The sequence below is a fragment of the Vigna angularis genome, chromosome 9, assembly GCF_016808095.1.
Source record: "Vigna angularis cultivar LongXiaoDou No.4 chromosome 9, ASM1680809v1, whole genome shotgun sequence".
Lineage (NCBI taxonomy): Eukaryota > Viridiplantae > Streptophyta > Magnoliopsida > Fabales > Fabaceae > Vigna > Vigna angularis.
Window position 1 is genome coordinate 20012416 of NC_068978.1, and position 18113 is coordinate 20030528.

At 32.7% G+C, this 18113-nt stretch overlaps 2 protein-coding genes across 2 annotated transcripts; one reads left to right on the forward strand and one right to left on the reverse strand.

The window, feature by feature from the left end:
- The first annotated feature begins 756 nt into the window (after nucleotides 1-756).
- On the forward strand, nucleotides 757-3702 carry LOC108346839 (ferritin-3, chloroplastic). The gene is made up of 8 exons (XM_017585881.2): nucleotides 757-1134; nucleotides 1891-1974; nucleotides 2070-2130; nucleotides 2537-2624; nucleotides 2790-2851; nucleotides 3007-3072; nucleotides 3213-3276; nucleotides 3426-3702. The coding sequence occupies exons 1-8, from the start codon at nucleotides 827-829 to the stop codon at nucleotides 3461-3463; spliced, it is 771 nt and encodes a 256-aa protein (XP_017441370.1). The 5' UTR covers nucleotides 757-826; the 3' UTR covers nucleotides 3464-3702.
- Nucleotides 3703-15601: 11899 nt separating this feature from the next.
- Nucleotides 15602-17455, reverse strand: LOC128193988 (uncharacterized). Its single transcript, XM_052868266.1, has 3 exons — nucleotides 17280-17455; nucleotides 16753-16796; nucleotides 15602-16223 (listed from the first exon to the last, which is right to left on the reverse strand). The coding sequence occupies exons 1-3, from the start codon at nucleotides 17289-17291 to the stop codon at nucleotides 15917-15919; spliced, it is 363 nt and encodes a 120-aa protein (XP_052724226.1). The 5' UTR covers nucleotides 17292-17455; the 3' UTR covers nucleotides 15602-15916.
- Between the last annotated feature and the right edge of the window lie 658 nt (nucleotides 17456-18113).

Genomic DNA, 18113 nt, shown 5'->3' on the forward strand with positions numbered 1-18113 from the left:
AATGTATTGTAAGAAATTTGAGAAAAAACATTATACAAATTTTTAATGTCTTTTAATTTATTTTTCAGTCTCTATAAATTTATTGTTTAACATATCTACATATATAATGTTAAAATTTACTTAGAAATCTCGATGTGAATACATGTCATGCCCTAGTAAAGAATAAAGACAATGTTACTTTTTCAACATTTATAAAGATAAAGAATAACAATTTTGAAACAATATAATAAAAATGAATTAAATTTTAAAAGGATGGCGTCTTTGTACACGCATTAGAAAAACTGCAGTCCTTAATTAAAAATATTATTTTATATCAAGGAAAAAGAAAACTAAGTGAGAACAAAAATAGTTAAAAATATGAAGTGTCGCATTTATTATAGAACAATTGAATAGTATAACCACATTTTATTTCATTTGATTTTTTTTCTGGAAAGAAAAGTAAAATGTGAAAGATAGAAAGAAAGAACAAACAGACAAAATTTTGAAGCACCGAATTCATTGAAACGCTCAAAGCGCGAGTACCACATCTTGACGTATTCGAGCGCGTAGACTCAGATTCGAGTATGCTCGATTGTGACGTGGAAAGGATTTTTCCACAGATTCCGCTTTCACATTGGATAGGGCACGAGCTCGCCACACGCCCGTACTTGTAACAAATTTCAGCCATCCACGTGTCTCTCAATCAAACGGTTCAAATAAATTTGAATTCCCAGAATACCCCCTTTTCTCTACTACTTATATCACCCTTGCCCCTTCCTCCCTTCACACACAATCACCTCGCCGCAACTGAAATCATCTTCTCCATTTCTCTTCATTTTCCTCCCAAATGGCCCTTTCATGTTCCAAGGTTTTGACCTTTTCTCTCTCAAATGGTGTGGGTGGTGATGGTGCTAAGAAGAAGCTAGCCTTTTGTTCTTCTTCTTCTTTGAGTTTTTCTGTTAATGGTGATGGGAGCAGGAGCATGAGGGTGTGTGCTGCTGCTTCAAACGCACCGGCACCGCTCACTGGGGTGATATTTGAACCTTTTCAGGAGCTGAAAAAGGATTATCTTGCTGTCCCAATTGCACATAATGTCTCCTTGGCTCGCCAAAACTATTCAGATGAGGCTGAAGCTGCAATCAATGAACAGATCAAGTATGATTCTTTTCATTCTTTAACATTTTATATCTTATTTTTTTCGTATTGTGGTTTTTTGTTTGGAATCTGTGAGAGTTAAAGATCCATTTCTTACACTTTAGAAGGGAAGTATTTGATGTATTTCTAGTGGGTTTTTTTAACTTTTAATTTTGAAAGACTTTGATGGAGTTTTATTCATGATTTTTTTGCCGATTTCAAACTTGAATCAGAGTTCGGCTTAATAATCTGCGCAAAATCGTGTGTGCTGTTTCAGTTGTATTTGTAGCAAAGTACCTACATATTTTTTTTAGTTTTAAGTACATATTTGTTTATGTTTTTAACTGTTTTCTATTCTTTATTTTACTGGAAAGTGTTTTTTTATGAGCACATAAAACCCCTGCATCTTTAAGGGGAAAGGGAAAACGTGTCTTTGGTAGTTGTAGTTTGCGTTGAATCTGATTTTGATTCTATACTTTTAAGTTGATGAATTAGGTTTCTTTAATGGATATTAAGTTTAGATTTCATAAAAGAATAAAATCATATATTATCAATTATTGAAATACCAAATTCATTAATTTCATATATAGATACAAATATCACATTTAACAAAGTCTATGTAAATTGGAAGCACAATTTTTCATCATTTACTTTTAACTTTAAGGCTTGATATTATACTCTCCTTTCATCTATTTACTTATTGTTAATTGTTTACTTGTTTTTTTAATTAAAAGTCTTTTTTCTAATAGTTTTTATGTCTCTCAACTCTGGATACAGTGTGGAATACAATGTTTCCTATGTGTATCATTCCTTGTTTGCCTACTTCGACAGAGATAACATAGCTCTCAAGGGACTTGCCAAGTAATCAACTCTGAACCAGTGTCATATTTCTATAATGTTATTTACTCTATTTCTCAAACAGGGTTTTTAATAGTGTGCTGCTTTGTGGAGAACAGGTTCTTCAAGGAATCAAGTGAAGAAGAAAGAGAGCATGCTGAAAAGCTTATAAAGTATCAGGTTGGTGTGTTACTTTTGAACTGCTCTTTTATTTTACGATTTGACTATTGTTGCCTTATGAATCAACAAGGTTTAACACAATTATGACATGTTTGTTCTTATGAAACAATAAGCTTGTTGGTCAATTGAGTTCAACTTGTAAACAAATATGTCCTTAGGACGTATATTACTAAGCATATGGGGTTTAAATGGAAGAACATGTGATTGAAAGGAAAACATTCAGAATAAAATGGCTTTGTTAAGCTTTTTGGGGTTTGATTCTTCATTATATATATATATATAACAGAACAATATCATCATCAATCTTTATATCATTTGAATAATATCTGTAGTTTGAGCACAAAATACAGAACTAGACTTTATAGCTTAGACTTAATGATGACAAACATAGCTCTTATTTTCTTAGAACATTCGTGGTGGACGAGTGGTGCTACATCCCATTTCAAGTCCTCCGTCAGAATTTGAGCATACAGAAAAAGGGGATGCCCTATATGGTGAGTTTTCTGTTTTTGTTACTCAAACTTTGTTTTTATGTTTCTTGATCATGTTTTCTGTTTACATCTTTTCAAAATAATGTGCACATTTTTATTTATAATGGTCTTATGTTCAAACTAATATGCTAACTTGCTTTCCATCTTTGTTATCTTGGCTTGATTCAGCCATGGAGCTAGCATTGTCTTTGGAGAAGTTGACAAATGAGAAACTCCTATATGTTCATAGTGTAATGCCTCTTTGCCTCTTAGCTTTGGAATGAATGTATTTGTAACAAAATCATAGAGTACCTATAATTCATACTGCTAGATGACCAAGCAATCTTTGTTGTGTTAAGCTGTTATTGCTTATCTTTTACTATCATGTTTTTCTTAAACAATATAGGTGGCAGATCGTAACAATGATGCTCAACTGGCAGACTTCATTGAGAGTGAGTTTCTGAATGAGCAGGTAAAAAACTTTACAAAATACGGTGCAGTTGAATTCATATTATGGTTGAATATCACTAAAATGCAAGACCCTTTAATCATTATATGTAATACTATAAACCATTTCTGGGTTTGTAACATCTTGGGTTTTCCTGTGTACAGGTTGAATCAATTAAGAAGATTGCAGAATATGTGACTCAACTGAGATTAGTTGGAAAGGGTCATGGTATGCATATATTATCTTCAGCTACCGGCATATATTTTGTACTTATTTTTGGTTCACTAACAAACAAGCATGTAACTATTATGCATTATTCTGTTTACACTCTCCCTCCCTTTTAATGGAATAAATGCTGTTGTTGCTGCTTCTTGCAGGTGTTTGGCACTTTGATCAGAGTCTTCTTCATGATTGAGATGGTGTATAATCCTGGAAGGCTTGTTTTCTGCATTTGGTCACATGTGAAGTTTAGTTGGTGTTCTATGTTCGTAGGATAGGGAATAATTGTTAGTGTTTCTTGGAGGTGCTAGCAATATGGGATCTTTTGTATTATATACTTGGTGGTAGTGTTACTGTTTTGTGCAATCTCAAAGGTTTGTAGTGTGCTCTTATTTTTTCTAGAAATATAACAGACGTCCATGTGTTCTGGTGAAAGTGTTTGATGCCTCGAAAATTATACTATTTTTAGTTTTTTTATATATACCAAGTATTTGTACTGACCAAGTATTTGTACTGGTCCAACCTGCAGAATATTTTAAAATTATAATATATTTATTATATTAATATAGGTTTATAAAAGTATAATTACAATTTAAGATAACTATTCTTTTTTATAAAATATCAATAATATTTTTATTGTTCTTAAAATGCTATTTGAATTATTTATATATGTTTTTAATAAAATATATTGTATATAATTGCTTTTAAAAACCATATTACGATTAAGTTAATCAAAATAAAATATTTAAATTCAATTTTAAATAAATATTGTTTAGAGATTGCAGAAAAATGTATTTAGTAATTCGTAAAAGTATAAATGTTCAATGATATAGGAAAATGTGAAGAGTAGACTATAAGAAATTATAGAAAATATATCATGCAGGAAATATTAAAGATAAAAACATTTTAGCATAGATAATTGATTGAAGATTTAAACAGAATTATAAGAGCTAGATGTTAAATGACTCTACCTTTGTTAACACATGATGATCAATAGTTTCTTCATCTGCATGACTGAACATGTTAGATATTCATTTCTATATATATAAATATATATATATATATATATATATATATATATATATATATATATATATATATTCATATATATTCAAGCATGTTTTTAGACATTTTTAAAGTATAAAAACAGTTTTAGAGCAATTAAATCCATATATGACAAATCACCATTTATTCATATATTCATATATATTCAAACATGTTTTTAGACATTTTTAAAGTATAAAAACAGTTTTAAAGCAATTAAATCCATATATGACAAATCACCATTTAATAAAGTGAATTTTTAGATTAAACTATCATCAATTCATATCAATATATTAAAGACTTGTGTAACTGGTGTGTGACACTGTAATTAAGTTTTAGAAAAGAATGGTTGAGATATATTAAGATCTTTTGTAGAGTTATAAATGATAAATGATATGGAAGCAAGGAAAATTATCACGAGAATTATGTTCAGTTTTCTGTTAATAAGAGTTAATACCACCTAATTAAATAAAATTTCTTTGAATTAGAGCACATAAAATCTATATATAACTAGAGATGAAATTACCATTAGGCAATTAAAGCTTTCTGAATTCAAGATATATGATTTGTTTATAAAATTATTTCAATTTATATTTAATCATTTAGAAAGAATTTTATATTTGAGGTTAGAATTATTTCATTCAAATTTGAAACTAAGTAAAAACATAAAGAATTTCAACAATTAAAACAATTGACACTTAATTTAGAAAGTTTTCTTAGACGATGTCTTATAAGTGTATGATAGAAGTGTTTAATGCATTTAATCAATATAAGTGAGAACTTCAACATTGTTTTGTCTAATCAATATGATCAGCTTGGTCTAATTATTATGATCAGTCTTGTATCATCTTATCTGATTAGTGTAAAATTCATTTGGCTAGGTCTTACATATATCGTTAGGTATTTTAACTTGCATAATAAAATAAGATTAAATAAAATTTTGTGCTTTTAGTCAATTAAAGCATTTTTTCTTCTACTCAAAAAAACAATTGACTAAATGGAACTTTCAAATAAAACAAAACTAATTGTTCAATATATTAAAACCTATGTATGAGATTAATTTTCCTTGTGTTGAATATACACATAAAATATTCTATTTATAATACAAAAAATATGGGTTAAGCCCAAAATACAAATAAAGAATAATAACAAACTAAGTAAAGATATCTATCTAAGGTATCTAATATATGTAAAACTCCTCGTCAAGCTGGTGCATGCAAATTGTATATAGCAAGCTTGTTATAAATATGATCAGTTCTCAACTCCTGTAAAGACTTAGTGATAATATTTGTTAACTAATCACTTAAATTCATGAACTCAATCTTGATGTCTCTAGATACAATTTTCTATTGAATGAGATGACAATCAATTTCAATATGTTTGGTCCTCTCATGAAAGATAGGATTAGAACTAATATGAAAAACAACTTAAATGTCACATATAAATGTCATTTGAGTGACATCTCTAAATTATAACTCACTAAGCAATTGCTTAAGCCAAACAAGTTCATAAGTGCCTGAGGTCATAAATCTACACTAGGTCTTACCAAGATCTTTGGTCTGAAAATGGTTGCAAAGATATTATTTCATCTTAGAGATGCCATGACTGTCATTGCATGTAAGAACGATGTCATCAATGTATACTATCAAGTAGACACATCTAGAACTCGAGTGGCGATAAAAGACTGAATGATCTGTCTCACACTGAGTCATACCAAATTGTTGAGCCACGTTACTAAATTTTCCAAATCAGACCCTAAGAGATTGTTTTAAGCCATATAAGGATTTACAAAGATGACATACCAACTCAGAAAACTCCCTTTGAGCAACAAATCCTAGAGGTTGCTCCATTTAAATCTCTTCTTGCAAATCTCCATTAAGGAACACATTTTTGACATCCAATTGATAAAGAGGCAGACCATTATTGAAGAGTCATCATTGTTATAAATAAACGAACAAATGGCATCTTTGCCACTAGAGAAAAAGTATCACATAATCCAACCCAAAAATTATGTGTAACCTTTCGCCACAAAATGGGCGTTGAGATGATCAATAGTTCTAACACTACCAACTTTGATAGCAAAAACACACCTGCAATCAACAATAGATTTTCAAGACAATAATGGGACAAGCTCCCAAGTTCCATTATTCTAAAGAAAACTTATTTCATCTAGCATGGCCTGACGTCAACCAAGATGGGCTAAGACATCATTGATAGATTTTGGGATGGTCACAGAAGAAATGGACGAAAGGCAATGAACTACTATCGGCATGTGAGAGCACTTCTGGACTTTGTTGACAACAATCTCGACGATGTTGTGGTCACCTTGCCGACACAAGTAGAACTGTGTGGTTGCTAATAGAAATTGATGCTCCAACGATGGTGATGGCAACGGCGAAATTTTTCTAAAGAACCTTAATACCATATTCAATATAATAAAAATTATGTATGGGATTAATTTCTTTTGTTGAATATACACATAAGATATTGTATTTATAATAGAAGAAATATGAGCTAAGTCCCAAATATAAATAAGAAATAATAAATATCTAACTAAAAATAAAAGATAATATATATATATATATATATATATATATATAATATCTAATAATTTAATATATCTAACACAAACAATAACTACAATTTACATATTACATAATATATACACTTATTCATGTTTCTTGCATTGCTGTTAGCTTTATAGATAATGTGGTCCCTTTCCCATAATCTATTTTGACATCAAAACTCCTTCCATCCTTTACCAACTTTTGTAGATTTTTTTTTTTGGATAATTTCTAATAAGGACTTTGCATTTAGTTGATGAAATTCTCCATGAAGCACAACATACCTAAATGTATATTTACAAACATAGTTTACAAATTGTAATACTAAATTATGTAAAAAATTCCAATTGAAGTAAAAAAAAAATTTCATGAACATTAAATGATTAAGGCATTAGATGACTCAAATAGTGTAGACTCAAATGAACTCAATAGACAAATGCATTGACCAAACGAGTCAAAGCACTAAACATTAGTCTTCTACATGCGTTAAATGAGTTAAAATGTGCTATTTTATTTGACAAAGTGTTTTCCTTGTTGAATCTATGATTGATCTTTGGATTGACACAAAAATGTGATTATTTGAAATAGAGAATTAATTAAATCAGCCACAACATTCATAGAATTATATTGTGATAATTATACTATGAAAGAAGGAAGTTTTTTTTATAAAATTAAATGATTAAGTAATATGAACATTGGGAAGTGATCTATATGATTTAAGAGTGAATTATTTGATTGATTGAAAAGTATTATTGCTCTAATGATTTAAATGTACAATCATATTTCACAAGGTTTCCTTAACAGGACAATGTAAACGTTGAAGAAAGAGAAAAAATCCAATCAAGCTCATGATCATTCAAGAAAGGAAAGAAGATATCACAAAAAACATCAAGTAGTTAGAATTGGTGCCTTGAAGAATGTCGTTGAAGATTTAATATGAAGAACCAGCTTAAAAGAATTCATCAAGTATTCCTTATTTGGAGAAATCATGAAGATTATGATGAAGTAGTGCATTTCAAATTTTCAACAACTATCATTGCAACATCTATATAAACATCTATATAAAGGATGTAAAGACATACAAGAAGACTAATGAAAAAATCTCTAAAATACCAAAGTGATGAAGTTTTTAAATTGTGACCTCAATAGAACCTTGTAAAAAATTGGGTTGAGTGCACATATATTGTAAATCTTTCGCAAAGTGAAGGTGTAACCTGTGAGCTATATTGTACACTTTTGCTATGAAAGTGATTCTTGTAATTGTTCATTATAGTTGATAGTTCCTAATCTTAGGAGAAGATTAAGAAGGATATATGCAGAAGTTGATACTCAATGTAGCCTAGAGAGGTTGTGATACTTGGAGAGGTTGAAACTCATTATAACTTGGAGAGAGTGATACTCCTTTTTAATCAAAGGAGTTTATTAGTGAAATATCTTAAGAAGGTTTTTCAAGGGAATGGACAAAAGCCTTAATGGTGAGGTGAACTAGTATAATTCCTTTATGTGTTTTTTTCTCCTTACACTTTTACTTTGTTTATTTTGTGTGCATGAAAATTGTTTGAATTTTTATACAAAATTATTCATCCCCCTTCTAGTGTCATATCACACCAATACGAAACACCAATAGATGATAGATGTATGCGTTTTAGCATACGATAGTATTACATCATCACCTAAGCTAACTATTATTCTAGGTCTTTAGTGACTTTCCAGTTCCTATGCAACTAACACCATTTATTCCTATCTCTACCCACACATTAATATATGATCATTGCATAAAGATAAAACTAAACAAACATAAAAAAAGAAACACAAGGATAACTTAATGCATTTAAAATCAAGAGAACTAATATATTAGATATGTTAATATAAAAAAATATTATTAACTTATATATGAGACAAAATCTTTTACTACTGAAATATTGTTGCGTCTGTAATGCAACTCAAGTATACCAATAAGTATATTGGATAGTTAGTAGTATAACAAGTGTCATATCAACATGGATTTGGCAGAAAATATGATGTTCTAACTATCTTGATCTTTATAAAACAGTAACAACGAGTGTAGAGTGTCGCAACCAGGATCACGACGGGACGTCGAGTCAAAAAACAAACAGGTTTGAGAAAAAGATTTGTGGAGTCGCCACCATAATTTATTATGGAACAACTATGGAAAACCATAAAATAAGGCACGGTTTACGAAAAACAGATTTTCAGGTTCGGGAATCGGTTACGCGTAAGGAAGGTGTTAGGACCCTATCGTGCCTGCCCAAAGGCAGTACCTTTAATTAAATGTATAAAGTTGACGTGGTTTTTCAAAATGTTTAATTTTCCCTAAAAAATAATATAAAGCAACAAAAAATATTTTTTGTTTTATGAACCCGACAAGGATTGACCTTGCTCCTACGTATATCCATTTATGATGGACAATCAGGGATTGCGTAGTTCTTTATCTAGAAAAAGGTTTGTGAGTTTGTTTTAAAAATTGTTATTGATTGATTTATATTTTTGAAAAGCGAACCCGACAATGATTTGGTTTAACATGATTGACATTTTTTTTTGGTTTTAAAGATCTTGTATTTTTTTTTATTTAAGAATGGTGGGAAAAAGAAAGAAACTGGCCATAGGCCGACACATACTTATAAAAAAAATTATGATTTAAAAAAAACATTATTTGTGTGTAGGAAAAATAATACCTTTAGGAAAAACTTCATAGTACAATAAAAAGAGAAAAAGAATGGTGTAGAGGTGACATACCGTTTTTAGCTTTCAGTACTCTCCTATTTCTTCTTTGATGATTGCCGTTGACAGAACCCTTATGGGTGAGAACCTATTTTTCTCTATACTCTCTTTCTCTCTTTTTATTATTTCTGCATGTTTCTCCTTCTCTCTTTTTTTTCATCCCTCTTTTCTATGACAGAGTGCGAATTTATACACACACTGTAATATTATGGCAATCTTGCCTTAATTGTGAATTAAATGATAATAAAACAAAATAGGGAAAGAAATGGTCTTGGTTGCGAGAAAACAAATGAAATAATATTCACAACATTGATTATCATTATTGTCAGAAAATTTGTCCATTTTTAAAAATCATATTTTCCTCTTTAAAAGCAACTGACGCAACAAATTATATTAATATACTATTTTAATTATTTTTTATAATTATTAGCATAATATTGATTCAAATTATTACCATATTAAACTAACATTGTATTAAAGTTATTATTTTATCCTTTTTACCCACAATTAATTATTATTCTTTTATTCTTTATTTGTATTTGTTTACTTTCCTAGACGAAATTGGGTGTTGACAGCTGCCCCTCTTTATTTAGATTTTGCTAGATAACATGAACCTTAGAGTTTTGGTGTTATCATAGTAAAAGCTAAATAAAGATAAAGACACTAATTTCGTTCGGGTCTAAAGAAAAGGAAAATGATTACCTCGAAGCGTACCTGGTAGAAAAAGTAGCAACCTTCTGGATTTTGCTGAAGAACCGTGACATGTCGTAATATTTGATGGTGAGGCGCACGAACCTCGTAATACTTGATGGTGAGGCGCACGAACCTCGTAATACTTGATGGTGAGGCGCACGAACCTCGTAAAACTTGACGGTGAGGCGCACGAACCTCGTAAAACTTGATGGTGAGGCGAACAAACCTCGTAAAACCCTTTTTTTTTTGGGTGCCAGGATGAAAACTGGGCTTTGGTGCCAGGATGAAAACTAGGCTTAGGTGCCAAGATGAAAACTAGGCTTTGGTGCTAGGATGAAAACTGGGCTTTGACAATCTCAAAACAAATGTTTTTTTTTCTTTTGTTTTTTTTTTTGAAAATTCTGAATTTTTTTCACTGATGTATTTTCCTTGAATTGATATCTATCGAATTCACGAATTTTTGTTGAATGTTGACGATGTATGGTGTGCCATGCTTTTCCTATGATGAATGCATGAATGTATGGTTGAAAATTCATGTGAGACCCAAATACTTCCCGTTTTGATTTAATTCCACGGCATTCTTTAAGAATACACTCGCACCAAGTGAATATGCCTATGATGCTCATTATTTTCGGGAGACATTTTGAAAGTTAAGAGCGACCTTATGAAAGAGATGAAAAAAAGATTTATTGAATAAAACATAATACAATATTGTCAATTCCACTTTAAAAGCATTCCCTAACATGGAATCATTATGCATAGAATTTTTGACTGCGTTAGAATTAACTGGCAAAGGCAACCCCTCTCCATCCATTTTGGTGAGAATAAGTGCGCCACCACCAAAAGCCGTCTTTACCACATATAGGCCTTCATAATTTGGAGTCCACTTGCCCCTGTGATCCTTTTATATTGGCAAAATCTTTTTTAGGACCAATTCACCTCCTTGGAATTCCCTAGGATGTACTTTCTTGTCAAATGCCTTTTTCATTCTTTGCTAGTATAGTTGCCCATGGCATGTTGTGGTCAATATTTTTTCCTTAATGAGATTGAGTTGATCAAACCGGGTTTGAACTCAATCTGCTTCTTCTAACTGGTTTCCACTAACACTTGTAGGGATGAGATTTCTACCTCAAAGTGTAGTACTACTTCTGTTCCATATACCAAAGAAAAAGGTGTTTCCCTAGTCGACATGCGTATCAATGTGTAGTAACTGTGTAAATCGAAGGTACAATCCTCTTGATATTTTTTATTAGCGGCCTTGACTGCCCTATTCATCTTTGGACGACGATGTAAAGTTTGATTGCTCAGGTTTGCGGCAATGAGAAATTTTCTTTAAATCACGATAGTCGACATGCATTTTCTCATTATCGTCCTTCTTCGACACGATACTTGCCACCTATTGGGAGTATTTTGCCCCAGCTAAGAATCTCGCATCGAACTGCTTTCGTATTTCATCTTTGATTCTAAAGACATTCTAGCTTGAGTAGTAACTCGTGTTGAACTCTTTCTTCATGCTAGTGTCGACTTTTACCTCTTTTCTTTCGTCCTCTTCTCCTATATTAAAGATTTCAACCTCTTTTTGATGGGGTTTTATTTCTTTAGAATCTTGCGTCACAAATCTCATTAACTTTGGAGAGGATCCCGGGTCAATCATAATCATCTTCCATGTTATTGATAGGGTGCTCAAAATTAGGAAAGTCAACATTATTGTTTTCAAAACATTCATTATCATATCCGTATTATTTGAGTTAAAAAAATTTAAGACACGTGATGAGGGAAAAAAATGAAACAAACATGATTTAATGTTAAACCAAATGCAAAAGAAAGTGTCAACCCGTAACGCACGAACCCCAAGGCTCCGGGAAAAGCAGTGAGGTTAATTTAAAAACGATTACATGTCAATAAGCATCACAGGAAAATTCTTTATCTTCCAGTTCTTGGGTTTGCAAATACTTCTACTTCTTTATCCTTGTGGTATATTTGTAGGAAATCTCTGTCAATTAGATATTGGAGAATGCTTCTAAACTTGGTACACTCGTTAATGACATGCTTGGCTCCTGGATGGACTCCACATGCCTCCATAAAGTCCCATTTGCTCCTTAGTAAACCAATTTTTACCAGGTTTTCAAAAATGAACCTTTTAGAACTTCGAATTCACTTTCATTCTTTACTAGCTTGTGTCATCCAAACTCGATGGCATTTGTTGAGGTATTTCCATGTTCGGCAAGGGGATTGACTTCAACACTAGGTTTATCCTCTTGGAACTTCAACCATCCTACATCAATTAGAGATTGTACTTTGAATTTAAAGGACGTGCACTTTTCCGTTGAATGCCCAACGCTTCCCCTGTGAAAATCACATCTCGCATTTGCATCAAAACTTTTGGAGTATGGAGGTCGTAAGGGTTTCATGGGACGAACATTGGACAGACCTTTCTTAAGGAGATGGGGTAACAGTTCTGTATATGTCATAGGAATGGGAGTGAAATTTTTCTCTAGGTTTCTCCTAGGATGAGCCCTTTGGTCAACGTTATGATCGAAACCCAAGCCGGCTCCAGTGTCCCAGGCATTATTCGAAGCCTGTTGTGGTTGACAATATCCTAGCGGTTGAGATATTGTTTGGGGACCAGACACTGTATTGTTCACATAAGGAGGGTAACTCAGACTTCGTTGATAGACATGAGTGGGCGCATGACCTTCCCATATGGGTATTGTTGACATTGCATGTACTCCCCTTCTTTCTCTTTTTCCAGATTAAAAATGGATTTTTTTGGAGTGGTGGCTTGAGATGTAATTTTCCCATTCTTCAGCCCGATCTCGATTCTTTCGCCTATGATGATAATATCAGCGAAATTGGAAGTCACATTTCCAATCATATGCTCATAAAAAGGTGGTTGTAGTGTACTCACAAACATTGCAACCATCTCTTTGTTGTATAGAGGTGGCTCAACCTGCACTGCCAATTCTCTCCATCCTTGCGCGTACTCCTTAAAAGAATCCTTTTCTTTCTTTGCCATGTGGTGTAATTGTAACATGTCTGGCGTGACGTGCACATTGTATTTGTACTGCCTTATAAAGGCGTCTCCCAAATCTGCCTAAGAACGGATATGAGAGGATTCCAGATGTGTATACCAACTCAATGCTGCTTTGGCCAAGCTGTCTTGAAAGAAATGGATAAGTAATTTTTCGTCATGAGCGTAAGCAGCCATTTTTTGGCAATACATGGTCAAGTGGTTCTTGGGGCATGTGTTACCCTTGTACTTCTCGAATTCTAGCACCTTCAACTTGTGTGGAATTGTCACTCCTGGGGCTAAACTCAACTTCGCCACGTCACCAACTTTCGAACCCCCCTATGGCTTTTAGCCTGTCTTCCAGTACTTCAAGTTTACTTCTCTCTTCTTCTGTGCCCGTGTGTATGGTGGCCTTAGTCGAAACATCATGTGCAACAACTGTGTGAGGAGACTTGGGCGTTTCATTCATCTTCGTCTCTGTCGTGAGGATATGCCCTTGAGTACTAATGGGAAGTAAGCCATTTGTTATGGGAAATGACAAAGAAGTGTGCTTTGCCTCTGAATGATCTCCAATGGGTGGTGTGTAACTTGGTGGCAAACCATGCATTGGAAACGTGAATTGTGTGCCTACAACGTTATGTATTGGAGGGTGAGCATTATCCTCGGCCTTTACAGACGAAGTCTCTCCTGCACTCTTCATGGTTTTCAAAGCCTCAAAGATTTGGCCGACTTGATCTTTTAGTTGGCTATGCTTTGTGTATTCAATTAAGTTTGTTATGTTTAAAAACTGATTTCTTACTTGTCATAACTAGTATAACGATCAAATTTTTAAATGTGTTTGACCAGCATTTAATGAAAATCGATTACACTAATTGCATATTCAATTATGAGCTAAAGTTGTTGTAATTCTATTACATCTTTTTAATGTAACTGATTACATAAGTTTAGTAATCGATTACTTTGCGTCAGGACTGATATAAACTATATATTGATGCATTGTTTGAAAATATGTAACAATTGATCATACTTACATTTTCATATCTGATTGAATTCATTTGAGAGATTTTACAGATTATTAAAAAGCTCCAAGAATTAAGAACGAGAAGAATTGGATCATCTTGAAGCATTCTTGAGAAGCAAAATACTAGACTGTATTAACTGATCATTTTCGCACAACTGAAGGTGCATCTTGATAGATCAGGAGAGAAGACTTGCAATCTTGGATTTGTTGTTTCCCTGTACGTGAGCGTCAGGAAGAAGAGTGGTGCACTCTTGACTTTGAGAGGGGATATCTCAAAGGGTTTGATGCAACAGGAACGGGTTGTTCTATGTTGGCAGGTTATGTTGTTTTATATTTGATTGAGAGTTTGTGAGGTGTTTACATTTGACAGTTGCTTTGTAAAGCCTTGGTTGTAATACTCTGATCACTAGTGCAGCGAAAGGAAACGACAGTGTTTATTTTTGACAATACACTTCGGTTTTCGAGTCGAGGTATATACGGACGAGGTAAAAAGGTTGGGGACTTTTGGCCTTGGTTACCACCAAGGAAATATTCTAAAGGCTACTGCCTCGGTTCTTCAGCAATTGAAGTAGTAAAGAACAGAAAAAAAGGGGGGAAGGGGTTATTACCGCGGTTCAACCGAGGTAATAACGTGGGCCAATGGCAGCGATTCAAGCTAGAACCGATGTCAAAGCCTCATTTATTTTTTGTTAAATTCTCGTGCACCCTATGGCATCGGTTGTGGCTGAACCAAAGCCATATACAAGCCTTCTACCTCGGTTTTGGCTACAACCGAGGCCTATTCTCCTATAATTTTTTGTAATAGCAGGTCTATTTTTGTGATATCCACTATCACAAAAACATACCTGCATATCTAACACAATATATACAACACAGATTCAAGACAATATTCAATATTTACATCACATAATTTTTAAAACACAATGTACAAAGTCTAATAACTATAAATCAACATGTTCTAATGTATTTTAAATCTAATAACTATGAACTATTATATAATCTAACTAAATGTTTTGCAAGTGCCTTCCTTAGGAATGTATAAGTGGCTTCTCAGGAAGTGGAGTAGGAGTCTTGAATCTCTACACAAGACAATTGATATTAATTAATGTATATAAATTCCAAATGTTGGAGAAAATCGAAATTCATTAAATTTAAATATTACTATTTCCCAGCCTCTTATGATATGGGCAATTGATATTAATTTCACCACATTCACACCTCAGATGCTTTTACTTGTAGAACATTTATTCAACCATGATGTGCCAGGAACTACTTTTGGATTTGTTGAAGTCATGTAATCTGAACAAAACTCGATACTTTCTTTAGAAATATACCTTTCAATCATATAAGGCTCAATAGGATACATCCATCTTAAGTATATCAGTCCGCACAACTTAATTTCTCTAACTAAATGAACAAGTAAATGTACCATGATGTCAAAAAAAAGGAGGGAAAAACATCTCTAGTTGACACAAGATGATAACAATCTCGCCTTGAAGTTCATCTAACTTTGTAGGATCGATGACTTTAAAACAAATTGACGAGAAAAATGAACACAACATGTTTATGGTCTGCCTAATATTTTTGGACAAAATTCCACGAATAGCCACCGGTAACAATTGTTGCATTAAGACGTGACAATCGTGAGACTTCATGCCAACAAGCTTTAAGTCTTGCATTGACACTAAACTCTTCATATTTGAAGAGTATCCTTGCGGTACCTTGATACTCTTTAAAAAAAAGGCAAACACTTATCTTCCTTTGCCTGGAAATTGTGTAACATGCAGGGGGCAAATAAGTACGTTTACCAATCTCCCTGGGTGCCAACTCTTCTCGGATCTTCATGTCCTTTAATTTGTCTTCATCCGGTCGATCTTCTTCCCTGGTGGAATCAATAACAATTTTAGTTTGGGAGACAGTCAGAAAGTGTATTTCTTTGTCGTGCCATATCCATGTTGTATAACATCATAGGAAACAATCACAGATAGGATGTTCCCTAATTTGGGTTGCGTTCAACTTTTTCCCATTCAAACAGTTCACACAAGAACATCTAAACTTCACTTCATAATCACTTCTACCCTCATTACGTTGCGCAAATTGTATAAATTCTTCTACCTCTCTCTCGTACTCAGCACTAATGTGTGGTAAATTAATCCAATTTTGATCCATACGTAAATATTCTACAGAATTACAATCATACAATCATACAATTATATAATATAATCAACATATAATCAATTCAATCATACAACTAATAAGCATTCAAATGTTCAATTCAAACATTCAATCATACATAATTATTTATATTCTACATACAAAAAATTAAAAGATAACAAAAGAAAATTAATAAACATAATAATAGGAACCTAAGAGCGTGAAAAACCAGATAACAACCAAGAAGATGCGACCACCTTCGTTCTGAAATGGAAGAATTTTCAAAACAAAAACACAATACCTACACAAAAATACAACAAAACGTAAGTTTGATAATCCAAAACAATAAAAAAAAGGCTTAAATGCTTATTTCGTCCCCAAGTTAGGGACTGAATTTCTGTTTTGTACCCGGTTTTAAAAATGAATCTATTTTGTTCCCATATTACGAATTTTGGAAGAATTCGGTCCCTTCCGTTAAATAGGTAGAAACGGTGTTAAATTCACGCTTACGTGACTACACTTTTCTTCTCTCTCCTCTACTCTTCCTGACACTTTTTTCTCTCTCTTTTGTATTTCTCTCACCATTAACTACCTCCACATTTTTCTCTCTCTTCCACCATTATCTTCCTGCGACCATTAATTACCATATCAGCTCTCTCCTGCTGCTACTAGAAACCGCTAAATCTACAATATATAGTTACCGTGTTGAGAAATTGTGAAGCATAAACGCAATAACAACCTTGTCCAAGAGAGTCTTTGGGTTCAAGTTTGTTGTCTCACTCACCTGAAGAACCATCGCCAGGGCGGAACTTGACAGTTGAGAAAGACGAACGTTGGGATTTGGCGAGAAAATGGGTTTTGGACTCGCCTGAAACGGTGTCGATCGAGCACCGCACAACGTGCTTATTCACACCTAATCTCATTATCTCTGCCCAACGCCACACACTCAAACGCGCTTCTTTCTTGCATTCCCTTCTCACTTATTTCTTTTACGCTATCATTGTTCTGATATCAAAATTACCATTACATTAATCTGCTGTAGATGCTCTCTCTTTTTTTACTTTTTATAAACATAAATCTCAGCAATATGTTTTAAAATTAAAAAAAATTATTAATTATTATTATCATATTTTTATATTTACAGATCAGTTTCTTCTCCTTTACGAATAATAATAAACTTTAAATTTATGTTTTTTACCATTCATTTTGTTGCACCCATTTATATTTATGTTTTATTTTTATTTATATAGATAGATACACAGTGGGATGACGAAGCTGCATAAAATTTTAAATACTTACATTATATTTGTTTTCTAAATATAAAAGTTTCCCAGAATAACAGAATACTTTTAAAATAAATCGTGGTAGAAAAAAACAGAAGAATATTTTCTAAATAGGAAATAGAAACATTTACCATTTTAAAGGCCACACTGTGCTGTGACGGAAAAGGGACGATTTTTTTTATTTGTAAAAGAATTTGATGACTAGATAAGATGAAGTTTAGTACTTTGATTGTCTTTTTTTTATGTATTGTTTTACAGTTTGGGATTAAAACTTAAATGGATTTTGAAAACTAAGTTATAGGCTATGACGGAGATGATCGAAAAGTTATAAATGT

Bases quoted from the DNA above. Each gene is read 5' to 3' on its own strand.
- LOC108346839 (XM_017585881.2), top strand. From the start codon at position 827: ATGGCCCTTTCATGTTCCAAGGTTTTGACCTTTTCTCTCTCAAATGGT. The intron at 2,852-3,006 runs GTAATGCCTCTT...TAAACAATATAG, and splicing joins AACTCCTATATGTTCATAGT to GTGGCAGATCGTAACAATGA. The intron at 3,073-3,212 runs GTAAAAAACTTT...TCCTGTGTACAG, and splicing joins GTGAGTTTCTGAATGAGCAG to GTTGAATCAATTAAGAAGAT.
- LOC128193988 (XM_052868266.1), bottom strand. The intron at 16,224-16,752 runs GTGGTCGCATCT...TGATTCCACCAG, and splicing joins TCTTCCATTTCAGAACGAAG to GGAAGAAGATCGACCGGATG.